Below are 17347 nucleotides of genomic sequence, written 5' to 3' on the forward strand. Positions count from 1 at the left end.
TATCCTTCAGCCCAGTCATCTGCAGAAACTCTCTTTACTTGTGGGCAGTGTCTGGACCCTGGCCTAAATGTGGTACTTTTAATTAGGTGTGCTCTGGTCTGTTTGTGAAATGAGATCTGTCACTGACAGAAACAAGGCACATAAAACTCTTAGACTGAGAGACACACTGTGGGCAGGGGTTTGAGCTGGTCTTCTGGGGAGGGTGACTCTGCCACACTGAAACTGAGACAAGCATGACTGGAAGGGGTGGTTTTACCAGAGCATGGAGGGGTGGAGCTTGGTAAAAGCAAGTTAGGTGGCAAGTGTCAGCACTGTGCTACTTCCCACAGGTGGCATTATGCATATGCTAAGGGGTGGGGAGGGAAATGGCGCCTGCCAATTCCTTAGTTCCTGGAGGGGTCTCTCTGAATGCTGCCTCTCTGTGACATACTATGAGATGAGCAACTAACCTGCCCGCTGTGTGCCCCAGGGACTCTTCAGATCACTGTTTCCATGCTGTACGTCAACACCATGTTTGCCAGCCAGCCTTCTCTCCAAGAGCAGCACCAATGTCCTCTGAGCTCTTCCAGAGCCAAGCACAGTGATCTTTAAAATTCCAGGCTTTAAGCTCCACTGGTCTCAAGAACTCATGAAATTCAGGCTTTCTCACTTTCCAAGCCAATTGCTAAGGGAATTGGTTTTCCTCGTGTACTCCCCTGTGTACTAGTTTGTCTCTTGCCCTTCTCCACAATGGTGGCTACTGGCCATCAGCGGCCATGACCTGTTTCCCAAAATACACCTCTGCATCGGCTACCTTCTTCATTATAGCCTCTACTCTATCTCTAGTTGCAGAGTTTGTTCTGCCAATGGTCAGACAGATTTCTAGGGTATTTAGGATGATTTGATAGTTACCTACTTGTATGGATGAGACAAGGCAAGCCTAGGGTCCTCCCACTCTGCTGCGATCTTCTGTCTTAAATGAATCTGTGTCCTTTCAAATATCCCCATCCTTACTAAAACACTGCCTTCTTTACTGGCACCATAAGATGTTCCATGCTCATCTTGTATTTTCTCTACTCCAGACTGCAAATCAATCACTTCTCTCAAGAACTCTAGTTCCATGTATTGGAGAATGGTATTTAGAAACCAAGATCTAAATGTCAGGTGTATCCCTGCTACCAGTGTGTCACTGCTCATATGCCCTCTCAGCAGACACAGCTAGGGAAATATATACACATATACTAACCTACCACATACATTGACATTTACTTTTATATCAATTTGTCTGTACATAAAATTAAACACTGGAAATTGCCAATTGCAATCCAATACCACAGGGTATATTTTAGCATTCCCCCTTATTTGTATCTTTTTTTTTTTTAACAGTGAGTTCTCGTCTATAATAAATTTATTTGTTCAATCCCAGTACACACATAAAATTAGTTTTAGAAATGCTAACCTAGACCTCATGTAAGAAATAGTCTTACTAATTACAGTATTTGTGTGCAGTCCTTTTGGCTTACAGCATCTGGTCAAAACATTGTTTCTCAAAGCCAGTTAGGTTAGTTGTTTTTGTTTTTGTTTTGTAAAGATTTTATTTATTTACTCACGAGAGACACATGGAGAGGAGAGAGGCAGAGACACAGGCAGAGGGAGAAGCAGGCTCCCTACAGGGAGCCTGATGAAGGACTCAATCCCAGGACCCCAGGATCATGACCTGAACCAAAGGCAGACGTTCAACCACTGAGCCACCCAGGCATCCCAATGAGGTTAGCTCTTTCCCAATCCCTTCAGCATCGCCTCAAACTGTACTAGTCATGATCAATAGAAAGACATGCCATGATGGCCAAAGAAATGAATGGTTCCTGCGGGTTAGACAGCGCATTTCTTCCCTTGACAAAAGAATGATGAAATGGAACAGTACTGAGGCCAAGGAGAAAATAGTTCTCTAAAAAATGAATGCTCCCAGGTTCAAGTCACTTATGTTTATATCAAGTATGAAGGAAATACTTTGGAAAAACTTCAAAGTCATATCTCTATAAACCAACTCTTTAAGAAGTAGTAAGAAATTAAAAATAAGCCAGATAGAAATTACAATGAGTTTATTTTTAAAAAGACTCTAATATTAGCTTCAATTTGTTCCTAAGCAGATCACATCTTATGTTTTAAGTATTCTTATGTTTTAAGTATTACACAAAAGAAAATGTGAATATTTTAAAGTACTGATAAAAGTGAAAGAAAAAAGCAGTAAAACAATCAGTTTAACCTGCCTTCCATAATCTGAAGAGAATCAAACCCTATACAACAGCAATAAGAAAAAAGTATACTCACCATCAGCTGAAAATTTGTCGATAGCTTGGGTCAAAGTGAGGAAGTTGCCTGTGGACTTTGACATCTGAAATGGAAAGTCAATGATCAGGCATTATTATGAACATATATAAAAAATAAACCAAATCAAAGTAGGTTAGCCATAATCAGATAAAGACAAAAAAAAAATTAAAGAGGGAAAGGGGTACCTAGGTGGCTCAGTCAGTTAAGTGTTTGCCTTTGGCTCAAAACATGATACCCCCCTCCAAAAAAGAAAGAACATGATCCTGGGGATCCCTGGGTGGCTCAGCGGTTTAGCGCCTGTCTTCGGCCCAGGGTGTGATCCTAGAGTCCCGGGATCGAGTCCCACATAGGGCTCCCTGCAAGGAGCCTGCTGCTCTCTGTGCTCTGTGCCTCTGCCTTTCTCTCTCTCTGTCTCTCATGAATAAGTAAATAAAAATCTTAAAAAAAAAAAAAAAAAAAAAAAAAACATGATCCTAGGGTCCTGGGATCAAGTCTCAAGTCAGGCTCCCTATAGCAGGGAGTCTGCTTCTCCCTCTCCCTTTACCCTTCCCCCGCTTGTGTGCTCACACACACTCTCTCTCACTTGCTCTCTCAAATAAATAAATATCCTTAAAAAAATTAAAGAGGGAAAGGAAAAGATATCTTGCACTAATTTGACAGAGGTAGAAACTTAAATCCAGTTAATATAGTGACTTGTCTGGGTCACTCTGCTAGGCAATGACAGAGCTAGGACAGGGTCTCTAGTCTGATACTCAGGCACTATTCTTTCCAGTAGGCTATACTGCCCCCTAGGAATCTGTAGACATATATAATGATTCCATTATAACTGGAACATGTCAGCTGGTCATGAAGAAGAGCTTTATAGGAGCACCTGCGTCGCTCAGTTGCTTAAGCATCCGACTCTGGCTCAGGTCATGATCCCAGGGTCCTGGGATCGAGCCCCACATTGGGCTCTCTGCTCAACAGAGAAGCCTGCTTCTCCCTCTCTCTGTCTGCCTGCCACTCTGCCTATTTTGCACGAGTGTGCTCTCTCTGTCAAATAAATAAAATCTAAAAAAAAAAAAGAAGAAGAGCTTTATAGTAATTAGAATCATTCAAAAACAAATGGACGACCATATGTTCTCAGAGTTAGGGTTTTAGGGAACTTCACTGGCATCACAATATTTGGTTGTTCAAGTTGTGCTCTACATGGGGGCACCACATCTAAGGAGGCACTGTGCACAGCCTACCAATTTTTCCAACTTAAGAATTTGTCATCTTGATCATAACTTTGCTGATACCAAAGAGGTGATAATCCAGTTTTCTATCACATGGCAATAAAATACCTAGTTCTAATAAAATCAGTACAGTGTATAGTACAACACTGAAACCAAAGAAAATGTCATAACACAATTTACATACATGTATACACATATATACACTACATATATATAGCAGTATACAGTAATATATAAATATATATAAATATATTTTTTTTACATATATATATAGTGCCACTTTGCCTTACAAAGTAAAAAGTGAGTTCAATAATCAAAAGTCCTTGTTGATCTAACAAAATCTATATATATAGCCTATGCTTCTAATCAAAGAGCTGTTTTTCAGTCTAATATAGAGACTACGGGGATCCCTGGGTGGCTCAGTGGTTTAGCGCCTGCCTTTGGCCCAGGGCGTGATCCTGGAGACCCAGGATCAAGTCCCACATCGGACTCCCTGCATGGGGCCTGCTTCTCCCTCTGCCTGTGTCTCTGCCTCTCTTTCTCTGTGTCTCTCATGAATGAATAAATAAATAAAATCTTTAAAAAATAATAATAATAATATAGAGATTATTTTCAATGAACTTTTTTATTTCCTTTCAATATTAGGGCACCAGTTAAAAGTGATGTTTCATTTTGCAATTCATACCAGCTGCTATTTGTTTAAATATACACCTATTTTCATTATGACAGATATTTATAGCAAAGAATACTCTTTTCCAATTAATATTCTATCATTTGTGGCAAAATTCACTGATTGTAACAAAATCAACTTGCTACAAATATTAGTACTAAGAAATAAATAACATGGCAACTTAATTTTCCATTTAAGTGAGGAGGGGTACCCTTTTCACAAAAGCGTAACAGGGGCAAAGCAAGGGCTTTGTCATGAGGTTTGCGTAATATCACCTCCCCTCAGTTAACCTATCTTCCTATTGAAGATAGTGACTAATGAGATAAAGTCTTATATAGCTATAAAAAATCATATATATAATATACTACTATATATAAGTGTGTGTGTGTGTGTGTATATATATATATATATTAGTAATTTTAACAATACTGGAAGCAGGGGTAATATAGAGAAATATATTATACTGCCTGGGAAGAAGCATTAAATAACAGTTATGAATCCTACACATTCCAAAATTCTATCACTTTAATTCAGTGGCTGATCACAGTTTGGAACAAATCCCACCAAATTATTTTCTCAACTTAATGAGAAAGATATTCTAGGATCACAATGCTATGATTCTCATGTTTTTTTATCATGTCTGCCTCTCTCTCCCCCAGTCAATTAGTGTCACCTTCTGTCATTTTAAATACAAATGTTAAAAAATAAGTAGATTTTCTCAGTCCCTCCCCCCAGTTAATACTATGTACTTTATTCACTCCTTAATTTATGCTGGTAGTCTTAACCATTTCTAATGGAAGATTAACACTGATTTTTATACTCTTTATTTAAAAAATACAACTTCCTACATTTGAATAGTTTTCTGCAGAATTTTAAACTTTCTTACCTTCTCAGAGTTGAGGAGGAGATGTCCATTTGCTCTCACAGCAGCAGGCCATTTGTCACTTTATAGGTAAACATTTAAGACAGAAAACAAAATGTAAGTTTCCAGTTTAAGCTTAAAAAGTTGAGGTAAATGCTAACGATTTGTAAAAGTTTACTAAGACAAATGTACAAATGTATTGAGTCCTGTTCATAACATGAAACAAATGAAAACAAGAATTGCCCATTAGCAAAGGACTGGTTACATAAATTATGGCCCAGGTATACACTAAAATACTATGTAATGGCTATTTTAAAAACACAGGCAGGGCTAGATGTGTGGATATAAACAGATTTTTAAAACTTTACTATTACATGGGGAAGTGCTCGCTTCGGCAGCACATATATTAAAATATTACATGGGGAAGAAAAGTGTCTACAATGTGGCATCTTTGATAAATTAAAAAATAAATAAGTATGGGGCACCTGGCTGGCTCAATCTCAAGAGCAAGCAACTCTTGGTCTTGGGTCCATGAGTTTAAGCACCACGCTGGGTAGAGAGATTACTTAAATAAAGATATCTGATGCTCGTTTATTCATAAACATGTTATCCAAAAGAAATCATAAGAAAGCAGTAGGAGGGATTACCTACGGGAAGTAGAGTGATGTGGTGGCAAGGGTAAAAGTTCGCCTTTTACATTTTTCTTTTATGAACTGTTTGAATTTCTGAACTATGTACATGACCACTTATCATTCTAGCAATGAGATTATGTGAGGACAGTCATTGAGAGCAACTCAGGGTGAATTATCTGAGCTCTCTATGCCTCAGTAAGTTTCGTTGTCTGTAAAACGAGGACATCAGAGACCTTCCTTGAAAAGTTGTAGTGCAAATTAAATGAGTCGCTATAAGTGATTAAAACTGTGCGTGATGTTATTGATAATTATTACTTACAAGTATTTCTTTTTTTTTTTTTTTACTTACAAGTATTTCATGTTATTAGTTACTTATAAGTAAAACCTAAATGAAAACCTAATACATGTCAAACCTTGATGCAATAAAAAAAAAAAAAAACCCTTGATGCAAAGGGATGAAGACTTAACTATATCACCAACAAGTATTTCTGCGATATCCAACTCCTCCGAAATAGATTTTCAACAACAACAAAATAAATGGATAACAAGAACCACATCAGATTCATTTTATTCCTCTACTTCAAAACTTTCCTTTCATTCTTGAGAAAGAAAATGCAATCTCATTCTAAGTATAAGAAGTCACATGAGATTGTTTTGGTGATATGAAATAAAATTTGAACAGACGGAGGGGTCTGTTTTATCAGCTATTTGAGAGGCTGGAAGAAAAGGCACAGAGACATATCTGGATCAAGAGGGAAGATGATAGGAGGATTGTTTTTGAGCACACAGGATTAAAAATGCCTCTTAGATTTAGACTCTAGGCAGAATACCACCACCAGGGGCACCTGGGTGGCTCAATCACTTAAGCATCTGACTCTTGGTTTTGGCTCAGGCCATGATCTCAGAGTCATGGGATGGAGCCCTGTGTCAGGCTCTGTGCTGGGTTTGCAGCTGGCTTAATATTCTCTCACTACTCACTCTGTCCCTGCATCCTATGCTCACTCTCTCAAAAAAAAAGGAATACAGGTACCAAGTAATGCTGTAACCTTGGGGCTCTCAGCTCTAGAAGGATGTTTCCTTCCAATTCTAATGTTCTAGGCTCTGTCTTAAATCACCTTTATTTCTGCACCTAAGAGGTCAAATGAGTCACAAAATAGGTCAAGTAAAGTACTGAAAGGCTGTCAAGGTACCTGAAATGTGCTTCGGCGAGCCTAAGGTAAGTATGAGGATTTCTGGATATAACTGATAGAAGGTGTGCTTTCTGCTTCAATAGACATTTAACAGAGGAAAAAGAAGGCAACTGCCAAACCTAACTATACCTTGCACAATAACTTTTTAAATATTTGAAGCCATAAGCCATAAATTTAGTCTATATCTTTTTAGGTACTCACCTTTGTTCTGGCCACATTGCCACATGATTATAAAGGTAATATGAGAGATGATTTGGAACAAGATCCTTTCCAGAGACTCGGAGATCCACAGGATACCAGAACTCAAATTCCTGCTTTAACTGATCTAATTTTTCCTTTGGGATCTGAGTCTTAGGAAATGGAGCCTCCTTGAAGAAAACATAATCCCAAACCTCCCTGGTCATCTGTTGCGGTCTGTGTTAAAAATAAAACAAACAACAAAATATAGAGATAATTTCTTTGAAAGAGAATATTTTCATCTAATCATGAAGTGGGAATCTCTTTCTTAACATAGTTACGGTAACAAATAACAATAGACTCTAAAAAGAATACGGGATGGTAACAATAACAGAGGGGGTATTTATTACTTTTTCTCAGTTTGGCAGCAAAAAAGTAAAACATCCTAACAAAATTCTGCTAAATGAATTCTTACGAAAACTAAACAATTAAAAAAATTTTTTTCAATGTGTAAATCAAAAGAGCACATCTCTTGCTAACCAACTACACTTTTTTTGCCTTATCCATTTACCAACCTGATACCAAGTGGAGACTCTGTCTGTCCACGCAAGTTACCCCCCTGCAGGAGGTGTGCAACTGTGTAAAATGCCATGTAAATAGTGGAATCAGAGAGCGATTCAATCAGCCACTGCTCATCCCACGGCAGACGAGTACCTGCAAGATAAAATGAAGAAATTTAATGCATGAGAAACTTAAGAGACAGTTCATCTAGAGAATCCACATTTTCAAGGTATATAGTATTTACAAAGCTACTTATTTAAGAAAGTCTCAAATTGGCTTGAATAATTAATAAAATAAACCGGTAATAAAAAATCAAATGGCTAAAGTACTAGAAACTTTCTATTAAAAAAAAATCCATAAAAGCTATGGGTTTAATTACTCAAGCACACGTCTATCACCAGGTAGGTAGTAGAGCACCACATGCCAGTTCCCCTCCCCCTCTAACTGAAACCTCTCACTTCCAATTGAGAAAAATACTAGAAAAGAGGGGAAAAAAGGTAAAGGTGTTAATTTGCCCTGTAATTGACAAAGTCATTCAAACTGAAGAATTTGAAGTAGGTGTTACCTAAACCGTAAGTTCTTGAGCAGGCATGCTCTTGTAGCCAACCTAAGGTAGCTTCAAAATTCCTCCTGGTCTCCTCACAGAATCTAGAGAGAGTAAAAGATAAAGAGTCTTTCTTTCTTTGCCTTCACTATCTTCCATGTTTCTCATCTCCTCTCCCTCCCCTCATCCCTTTTTCCCTTCTTACGTTTCCAGGCCTTTCAAGCACTGGGATGTCTGTTTTTTCCAATTTTCTTCTCCATAATCCAAGTACCTTGGGAGTGGACAGATTGATGTAAAAAAATAATAGTGAGTAAAAGTCCAAAGGATAAGTAAAGCGACTGAAAGAAATTTCTTGTTGTAATACAGACTAACCACTGGTCGCACAGCGCCACAACACATTCATCTGAAGATCTGGACATAACTTGTTTCTCTGGTTCCATGTAAGTAAATGCATCTCCCTACATAAAAGCAAACAAATATATATCAGATATTATGTTGAGTCAGTCTCTATTCCTCGGGGATAATAAAAACAACTTTAACTCCACATTTTCTTTTTTTTTTTTTAACTTAACATTTTCATTGTTTTCCCTCTTTCCAATAGAAGACATCTATCTGCCTTTCTTTCTACACAACATTTACTTTTGAAAAGGTGAATATCTTTGTCAATGGATCATCTTTCCTAAGTATAGATTATTCCTTTTCAGTGGAATGTGAAAGATGTTCAATAGTTTCTAATTCAATGGTTTGAGGTCAGACTGCTTGTGGAAGCATTTTATCCTTGTTAGAATAAAAATATTTAGGGGATCCCTGGGTGGCGCAGCGGTTTCGCGCCTGCCTTTGGCCCACGGCGCGATCCTGGAGACCCGGGATCGAATCCCACGTCAGGCTCCCGGTGCATGGAGCCTGCTTCTCCCTCTGCCTGTGTCTCTGCCCCTCTCTCTCTTTCTGTGTGTGTGACTATCATAAAAAAATAAAAATTTAAAAAAATATATTTAAAAAGATGAAATTAGGGGATCCCTGGGTGGCTCAGCGGTTTAGCGCCTGCCTTTGGCCCAGGGCGCGATCCTCGAGTCCCGGGATCGAGTCCCACGTAGGGCTCCCTGCATGGAGCCTGCTTCTCCCTCTGCCTGTGTCTGCCTGTCTCTCTCATGAATAAAAAAAAAAAAAAAAAAAAAAAAAAAGATGAAATTAAAACCATGGAACCACTGCTTTAAAAAAAAAAAAAAAAAAACAGAAGCACAAAAATTCAACGTAGAAAATGTCACTGCTACAGATTTATAGTGTCATGAAAAATGCCCACTAGAAAACTAACCATGAATTTAGTCATCTACCAAATATAACTATCTCTTATCGTATTATGGTTCCAAACTTATCAGGCTATTTTTAAAAATAAATCCAACGTTATTATTTATAAAATTATTTCTTTTTCTGTGTTTTTAATGTAATTCTTCATACTGTTAAATAGCCAGGACTTTGGTTTAAAAATGGTAAATTAAAAACAGACATTTAACTCTACTGCCTCTCAAAATTCCAATGAAATGACAACAAAGAGTTTTTCTTTTTTCCAATGGCATGAACTTACGGATACAAAAGAATAGAAGAAGAAATACTATCAATCAAATTTTGGAAACTAAAAAACAGGATAAATAACAAGTGCATTAACAGGTTGAAGAAAACTAGCTGAATCATAAACCAGCAGGAGAGAAAGGTGAAAAGTAATCCAATTTGCATTACAGAACCTCCAAAAAACTCAACAGTTTGTGATACAAGATGGTTCCGGAAGTGGAAGCAACATGAGGCTGAAGAGAGAAGAACTAACTGAAGTTTTTAAAGAAGAGGTTAGAACCCCAGATAACCTAATCCCACACTACACAGACACGCAACTGCCCCTCCGTATGCCAGCAGAACAATGAAAGTTTATTCTCTGGAAAGGATGACAGAATTACTCAACCAAAACCAAAGTTGAGGGTATGAGTATCACATTGAAAATAGATGAATTAACTGGAAAGTCAGCACACTGGGAATTAGTATTTCCCTTAGCAATCTTTTCAACTCCCAGAATGCTCAGTTAGCTTAGAATTTTTAAGCCAGAAACTAGAAGAATCTTTTGAGAGGAATCTAACAAATCCAAGAAGCTCTTACTAACATCAAGGCTAACATAAAGGCTTTCCCAAGGCCCAAATAGCCCTTCTAATTTTTTTTTCCAAACAGCCCTTTTAGATCTCCCCCAGCGAAGCCCTACTCACATGCAAAAAGATTCTTATCACCTCTTTGTATTCACTCTTAAATATCAGCAACCTCAGAAAAATAAGAGATTAAGATTTCACATCCATGAAACAATGAATAGAATCCTAAAAAAGGATCAATCAGATAGCAAAAATAAGCTCTTAAAACTGGCCCTGAGTTGATAATTTCAAAGGTAGATAATATATACACAGGAATTCATCATATTACTTTCCACTTTTTATAAATCTGCGATTTTCCATAGCAAGAAAAAAAATTTTCCCACATGCTCACAAATAGCAGATATAAAAAACACACAGTTAACAAACAAAAATTTATAGGAAGAAAAAGTTGAGTGAATAATAAAGCAGCAGCCATGGGATCAAGGAAGCAAGAGCTCCAACTCAAGAGAAACAAAGGAAATTCTTAGGAATAGTGGAGGAAGATCCAAAGTGGCATTTGTGCACCAGGACAGTAAGCAACTAGTCCAGACTAAAACAGGCCAGAAGGTTCTGAGGGAACTTTCTCCAAGATGGAACCAATAGCATATTGATGTGTGAAAGTATTAAGAGAAGAAGAAATAAACAATTAGGGTAGAGTTTGAGGATGGAATATTAATAATTACATTTTAAAGGAAAGAAATTTTTACTAACGCCAGGGGTAAAAGCTGGGGAAGAAAAATTCTCATTGTACACTTCACTGTAGACAGGTGACGTCTCAGAAATATACACAATGACTACTGCTCTCAGAAAAGTTATCATATACCTTTGCTAGGAAGATGGGAAGTAGAGAAGTATACACAAATGCAGTGAGGTTAGAAAGAAAGACACAAGATAGAAGGAAGGATGAAAGTGAAAAAGCAAAGCACCACACAAAGAGAGCTGTAACTACCAGTATCTCAAATGGCCACTGCCAGGAAACATCATTAAAGTTCTCTGGCTTTGATATGCCAACTTTACAGCACTACGTTCAACATTACAGGTGGGATGTTCAAGTTAAATGAATTGCTAAATAAGTCTAGTTTCTGCCACAAAATTATCTTTAACACAGCTCCAGGTTCTATTACAGAACTCACTACTAATTAACACTGTGAAGTCTATTAAATAAGAGGTTTTCTTCTAAACCAGCCATCAGAGGACAACCTATCACTTACAGTGTCAATCATCTTTTTCTGAATAGTCTTCTTTACATCTTGGACCTTCTGTCCTTTAAATCCATCCACCAACATTATCTAAAAAGATGAGAAACAGGGAGAAAAAACACAGACAAAACAATTAAAATTTACTTGATGTTCCCTCCAAACTTTTTCCTAACTAAATTTATTTACATCCACAACTGAGATATTTTTAGTGTAAATTTATCATGTCTATAATCTTAAGTTTTTATTTTGCCATAGCTTAGACAACTAATTTTCATAACACACTTGTTTTTCTTTTGGTGTAACGAGGATAGCTATCATGAACATGATTAGGAAGGAACTCTCACTTCCTTCCCACTTCTCAGATTTCCATGTGGAGAGAATTTCAATATGCTCACTCACCTTTCCTGAAGGCTTTGGGAAAATGAACTGAGTGCATGCAGCTCAGCCTCATTTAGACTCTGCCTGTTGCCAGCGAGCATTTTCCTCTGCTTGGCCATATGATAAACCTGGCCCTTACAGGAAGGCCTGTTTTTCAACTCTGCCTTTTACATAGTGAGGAAATTTAATTCTAGGGCTAAGTATTAGCTTGCTTGTTGTTGTCACAGATCTAAGCCACACAATCCCCTTCTAGCTGACATTCTTATCTCCAGCTATGTGGCTCCTGTTTCTCTCTGGAATAGCTTCTATCTTTTTTGATCTCCCAATCCTTTAACAAGCCAAAATGCTTTATAACCTACTTAATTCACCATTATGAAATTATACTTATTGATCGTTATGGTACAGTTGTTAAGAGCACAAACTCCAGGGGCATCTGGGTGGCTAAGTCAGTTGAGTGTCTGACTCTTGATTTCAGCTCTGGTCATGATCTCAAGGTTGTAAGATCGAGCCCGGCCTCTGGCATGGAGCCTTCTTAAGATTCCCTCTCTCCTTCTTCCTCTGCTCCTCCCTCTAACCCAGTCACACCACACCTATGCGCACACACACACTCTCTCTCTCTCTCAAATAAATAAACAAGCAAGCAGGCAGACACAAATCTTAGAACCACACTGCCCAATGTGAGTACCAGTTCTGCTACTGGCTACCTAGTTGGCTAATCTTGAGTAAATTACTTAATACCTTAGTGCCTCAATTTCCTTATCTGTAAAATGGAATAGTGTCTATTCCACAAGGTTATTTTGAGACTTAAAAAAGTTAACGTGCTATTTAAGTGGTGGCTTTTATTATCACCCAAAATGTTTAAGTCACTTCAAAAAAGACATATAACCACTTGTTGATTATCTAGAAAAATGAGAGTAAAGGTAAAAATAATGAATTCTCATTCATAGCCTTAAAAATTTTCATTTCAACCTCAAGTCACAAGCAACTTGGTTGGATTTTTACTTTCTCTAGCCTGGTGTTCTTTCCATGGAAAAGTAAGCCATATTAACATATGCACAGTTAAGGAGAAAAGAGAGGTTCTAAACATGTTTTTTGTGCTCACCTGGCTTTTAGTAGGCATTAAGGAGTAAATTAATGAACTGAATAAAACTGCTTATTTAAAATATGAACTCCTAGATTAAAAGAGCAAAAGAAGGAACAAGAAATTATACATGCAATAAACCTGTGGAATTTACTGCAAAATAATATGAACTAACTTTCAATAATCTTCTCAGGAAACTCATTTCTTAGATATTCCTAGAGGGCATAAAAATATAATTTCTGTAAATGCTCTTGGACAAAAAATGATTAAAAAAGAAATCTGGAAACAGAAGAACACAGTCTCATATTAATCTCTCTCAAATCAGTATATAGCTGAAACTATATTGGATTTTCATATTTTTTTCTAAATTATTGAAAAAATCACGGAGCAAAACTAAAAAATCCTTACACCATCATAAAACCCTTTTAAATATAACTTCTCCTTTGCTTCTGCAAGTTTTTCTCGGTCATTCTGGCTTTGAACTTTCAAATCATCACAAATGGTTACAGCAGAAAGATTTCCAAAACCTGGGATTTCGATGATTGGCACCTGCAAAGAACAGCAATGTTGGGAACTTATTCACACTGAATGAACATAAAAACAGCCCTATGGGGCATAATCATTTTGCCTCTACTGTCCAGTCAAGTCATTTCAGATTTTATATATCATCACAGAAGCACCACACATCAAGTAACATCCAGATGTGAATTTGTCTTCCTACTCCCCCCACAGGAACTATCCAAATTCTCTGCACCAACCTCCAAATTGTCCATCCTTCACTACAGAACACACCTTCTCCAACTCACAGCCCTATACTGGCATATAATTAACTAAATAATAAATTTTGAAACTAGGAAAATGATGTAAACAACTAAATTTATGAATGGTCTTATTTCTGGTTTATGATAAGTCTTCTAGATTCTTCATGAAAGTTATTTGTTAGTGATCAAATTTTTTTCTTCTCCAGGTACTAATATGAAAGCATAACCATTCATAACTAATATGACAAAATTTTGTCTTTAGAAGCTTGGAAACCGGGCACTTGGGTGGTTCAGTTAGTTAAATGTCTACCTTAACTGGGGTCCTGGAATCAAATTCCATGTCAGGCTCCCTGCTCAGCAGGAAGTCTGCCTCTCCCTCAGCCCCTGCTCCTGTGTTCTGTCTCTCAAATAAATAAATTACTAAAAAAAGAAGTTTGGAAATTGGCCATACTAGCAAAATAAGCAACTATAGAATTGCTGATGCTAAGAAAGTTGTTTGTTGCAGAATTACAGGTGCTAGGTGCTAAGAAAAAGCTTATTATTGGTCTTTCTCTCACTCTTAACTGCTATCACAGGTACCAAATTAAAGGAAGCAACTCTTATGGAAACTCTCCCTTATTTTTCTATTCCCCAATTGATTTTGTTACAAGGAAAATGTAACTCTTTTTTTCACTGATAAAGAGATGGGTATGAATATTCTGAGTCATCTATGTACTCACCGGCTCAAATGGCAAGACCATGTCATCTCTAATTCCATACTTTGCTCGTAAGGCCTACAAAACAATTTTGCAAATTAACACTAATGATCAGCACTTTACTGGCATAATCATTGAGAGAGCCAACTCCAAAACTTCTTTAAATTATTTATTCTCCCCTCCATACAGAAAATTTTTTTTTCAGAGAATTTTTTTTTAATTTTTATTTATTTATTTATGAGAGAGAGAGAGAGAGAGAGAGAGAGAGGCAGAGACACAGGCAGAGGGAGAAGCAGGCTCCATGCACTGGGAGCCCAACGTGGGATTTGATCCCGAGTCTCCAGGATCGCGCCCCGGGCCAAAGGCAGGCGCGAAACCGCTGCGCCACCCAGGGTTCCCCAGAGAATTTTTTTAAATTTTACTAAATATCTCAAGTATATCTATGACTTTAAAAACTCAATAGTTGGGAAGCCTGGGTGGCTCAGTGGTTGGGCACTTACCATCAACTCAGGTCGTGATCCCGGGATCTGGGATCAAGTCCCACATCTGACTCCCTGTGAGGAGCCTGTTTCTCTCTCTGCCTGTGTCTCTGCCTCTCTCTCTCAGTCTGTGTCTCTCATGCATAAATAAATAAATCTTTAAAAAATAATAAAAATAAAACTCAACAGTTTAAGTTAGAGTAAATGGCTTAAGTGATGAAATAATAAGCCAAAAGCAAAATTTACACACACGCGCGCGCGCACACACACACACACATACACACACACAACCCAATGAAAATGAGGTTCATATTCTGGGTTGCAATGAAAATGTGAACATCAGAAAACTTTTTTTTTAAGTTTTATGAAACCTATCAAACAGATTAGAACAGAAAAATCACATGATCCTATCAACAGACACACGAAAAGTATTTGAAAAAACCCAATACCCATTCATGATAAAAACTCCTAATAAACAGGAACAGATGCAGACCTTCTAAACTTGTTAAAGACTATCTACAAAATATCTACAGCTAACATTATACTTAATGATGAGAAACTTGAAGCTTTTCCACTAAGATCAGATATGAGACAAGGATGTCTCCTTTCATCACTTCTTTTCAATACCGTTCTGAATGTCCTTGCTAACTCAATAAGGGAAGAAAATAAAATAAGAGATATACAGATGGGAAGGAAGGCATAAAATTATCTTTGTTCAAAGATGGACTGAACATCTATGTAGAAAATCCAAAGGAATCAAGGGAAAAAAACTCCTGGAACTAAGAGACAATTATAGCGAGATTGCAGGATACACAGTTAATTATACAAAAGTTAGTTGCATTTCTATGTATTAGGAATGAATAAGTGGAATTCAAAATTAAAAGCACAATACCATTTATATTAGCACCCCCCAAAACCAAATACTTAGGTACAAAGGTAATAATACATACAGAAGATCCATATGAGAAAAACCACACAACTCTGTGAACAGAATCAAAGAACTAAATAAATGGACTGAGACATCAGTTCGTGGACTAGAAGACTCAGTATTGTCAAGATATCAATTCTTGACTTACCTACAGATTCAATGTAATCTCAATCAAAGTCCTATCAAACTATTTTGTGAATATCAACAAACTGACTGCAGGGCAGCCCGGGTGGCACAACGGTTTAGCGCCTGCCTTCAGCCCAGGGCGTAACCCTGGGAGACCCGGGATCGAGTCCCATGTCAGGCTCCCTGCATGGAGCCTGCTTCTCCCTCTGCCTGTGTCTCTGCCTCTCTCTCTCTCTCTCTCTCTATCATAAATAAATTTTAAAAAAAATTTTTTTTAACTGACTGCAAAGTGTATACAGAGAGGCAAAAGACCCAAAATAGTCAACTCAATATTGAAGAGGAAAGCTGGCTTCTGACTTGAAGATTTACTTATACACTTACATAATCAACACAGTGTAGTACTGGCAAAGGAAGAGACAAATAGTTGAGTGAAACAACACAGACCAGAAATAGACCCCACATACGGATGTATATAGCAGTTTTACTCAAAATTACCAGTGCTTATTAGCAACCCAGAGGTCCTTCAGGAGATGAATGGATAAACTGTAGTATATCCAGATAACAGAATATTATTCAGCGCTAAAAAGAAATGAGCAATCAAGCTATTAAAAAGACACAGAGAAACCTTAAATGAATATGACTAGTTCAAAGAAGCCAATCTGAGAAGGCTACACACTGTATGACTCCAACTACATGACTTTTCAGAAAAGGTAAAACTGTGGAGGCAGTAAAACAATCAGTGATGGCCAGGGTCACAAGGGAGAGAGATGAACAGAAAGCACTATGGGATATTTAGGGCAATGAAAATACTCTATGATATTACAATGATGAATCTGTGTCATTATACAGTTGTCCAAACCCAAAGAACATTAGACCACCAAGAGTGAACTCTAAGGTAAACTATGGAGTCTGGAGGATTATGACATATCAATGCAGGTTCATCTTGGTAACAAATGTATCCTTCTGCTGGGGATTTTGATAATGGAGGAGGCAGTGCATGTGTGGGGGCAGGGAGTAATCGGGGAATCTCTGTACCTCCCTCTCAATTTTACTGTAAACTTAAAATGCTCTAGAAGTCTTTAAAGAAAAAGGTTCTGTGAAATACTCTACTTAATATTCAAAACAAAGGAAAACATAAACATCAAGAATCAAAGCAGAGATAATAGTTCAAAGATCCATGATAGCTTTTTAGCCTAATTTCATAGTTAGTTCAGCAGTATCTAATTAGATGATGAAGAAGAAATAAGAACATGAAACTCAGATACTCACTTGCTTTTTCTTCAGATCTCTGAGGGCAGCAAAATCATCGGGGGAGTCAGAAGGAACACTTGTGACCACGCCAGTACCTTATAAAAGAAAGTGTGGAATGAAT

At 37.5% G+C, this 17347-nt stretch overlaps 1 protein-coding gene across 3 annotated transcripts in view; it reads right to left on the reverse strand.

Moving 5' to 3' along the window:
• LARS1 (leucyl-tRNA synthetase 1) overlaps positions 1–17347 on the reverse strand; it is a 75232-nt gene that overhangs the window by 32180 nt on the left and 25705 nt on the right. For all 3 annotated transcript variants that reach the window (XM_077897725.1, XM_077897723.1, XM_077897724.1), the window contains 11 exons: positions 17245–17321; positions 14467–14520; positions 13395–13535; positions 11540–11617; positions 8536–8621; positions 8369–8434; positions 8185–8267; positions 7634–7772; positions 7083–7295; positions 5084–5141; positions 2311–2374 (listed from right to left, as the gene is read on the reverse strand). In XM_077897725.1, the coding sequence (XP_077753851.1) occupies positions 2311–2374; positions 5084–5141; positions 7083–7295; positions 7634–7772; positions 8185–8267; positions 8369–8434; positions 8536–8621; positions 11540–11617; positions 13395–13535; positions 14467–14520; positions 17245–17321 (1059 nt within the window). The remainder of the gene's footprint in view (positions 1–2310; positions 2375–5083; positions 5142–7082; positions 7296–7633; positions 7773–8184; positions 8268–8368; positions 8435–8535; positions 8622–11539; positions 11618–13394; positions 13536–14466; positions 14521–17244; positions 17322–17347) is intronic.

Source organism: Canis aureus, chromosome 5, assembly GCF_053574225.1.
Source record: "Canis aureus isolate CA01 chromosome 5, VMU_Caureus_v.1.0, whole genome shotgun sequence".
NCBI classification, from domain to species: domain Eukaryota; kingdom Metazoa; phylum Chordata; class Mammalia; order Carnivora; family Canidae; genus Canis; species Canis aureus.